The 1,168-nt window shown below is 35.9% G+C and overlaps 1 protein-coding gene across 1 annotated transcript in view; it reads right to left on the bottom strand.

Moving 5' to 3' along the window:
- Positions 1 to 214: 214 nt before the first annotated feature.
- LOC110450579 (unconventional myosin-VI-like) overlaps positions 215 to 1,168 on the bottom strand; it is a 1,957-nt gene continuing 1,003 nt past the window's right edge. The window contains exons 2-3 of the mRNA XM_021498178.1: positions 786 to 993; positions 215 to 331 (exon numbers count right to left, since the gene is read on the bottom strand). Coding sequence (XP_021353853.1) covers positions 237 to 331; positions 786 to 993 — 303 coding nt within the window. The 3' untranslated portion in view covers positions 215 to 236. The remainder of the gene's footprint in view (positions 332 to 785; positions 994 to 1,168) is intronic.

Genomic DNA, 1,168 nt, shown 5'->3' with positions numbered 1-1,168 from the left:
TTGTACTAGTATACTTACACTTGATACATTGTACTAGTATACTAAAACAATGACAGCTCACACTGATTCTACACAGAATACATAAAGTATACTACTCCTGGGTAACTAAACAAAAAACAACTCAGTTTTGAAAAAGAAAAAAAAGTAACATGTTACAGATTTCAAGATTCCTTCATGTAATCAGTAACTTCACTAACAGAAGTAAACTCAGTAATGGGGTTAGTCGGTAAAAACACTTACTTAGGTTTGAACTTGCGTATATCCCCCCACATTCTGACAGTTTTCTGGAGGCGGATGATCTGCTCCCGGCGCCATACGATCTTGTTTTTTACTGTAACAAATTAAACAACCAAATTCATGACAATTGTACTCAAAACCACAGCTACTACTAATAACAACTTGTAACAAAGCGATTTATTACTCGTAACAATTTGTAACCAAGCATTAACAATTCTAACTCATATCTTATAACCTATCAATTCTTATACAACTTCTAAACAAAACAAATCTATCAATACTCACAACAATTTGTAAACAAGACAAAATCTACCAATACTCACAACAATTTGTAACCATGAAAACAGCTATTATTAACAATTTAATCTATGACTATATTCCTATATATTTCATTGTGTGCATAGAACTGAAGAAACCACCCAAACTAGTATGAAGTGTTAAGAAACCATCCAAATCATTCTAACGTTTTTCCTGACAATGGTGAGTATAATTTATAGTATAGCATAAATGTCTTACAAGCTTGTCCAGTGTTGTCATGATCTACTTACATTTGATGACAGAGAGGGAACACCACTGTGCCTTTTTCCAGCGAGAACAGATAAGCCAACGCTTCACCTTCTTCACCAGAGCTGCCAGGTTCTCCGGGTCACTCTTCATCAGCTGGTCAAACTCGGAAAACTTCCCGGGCCGGAAAAACACCTTGGTGAGCCCAAATTTGAAGTCCTTATCATCCAGTCCTAGGGCCTTGAACAGTGCCTGTAACATGCAGTATGAATGGTACATGTTATCATGGCATTTAACGTAGTCTGATTCTATTTCCTTCAAAAAGGTCAGTGGAGTAAAATTAGTAGAAAGTGTGATTTTACTGTTATTTCACAAGTTGAGTTCGGACAAACAAAACAGAAAACGGATTGTTCTCTACAGCTCAACA

The sequence above is a fragment of the Mizuhopecten yessoensis genome, unplaced genomic scaffold, assembly GCF_002113885.1.
Source record: "Mizuhopecten yessoensis strain PY_sf001 unplaced genomic scaffold, ASM211388v2 scaffold5327, whole genome shotgun sequence".
Classification (NCBI taxonomy): domain Eukaryota; kingdom Metazoa; phylum Mollusca; class Bivalvia; order Pectinida; family Pectinidae; genus Mizuhopecten; species Mizuhopecten yessoensis.
The sequence above is the reverse complement of the archived record's forward strand: the minus strand, read 5'-3'. Positions and strand labels throughout refer to the sequence as shown.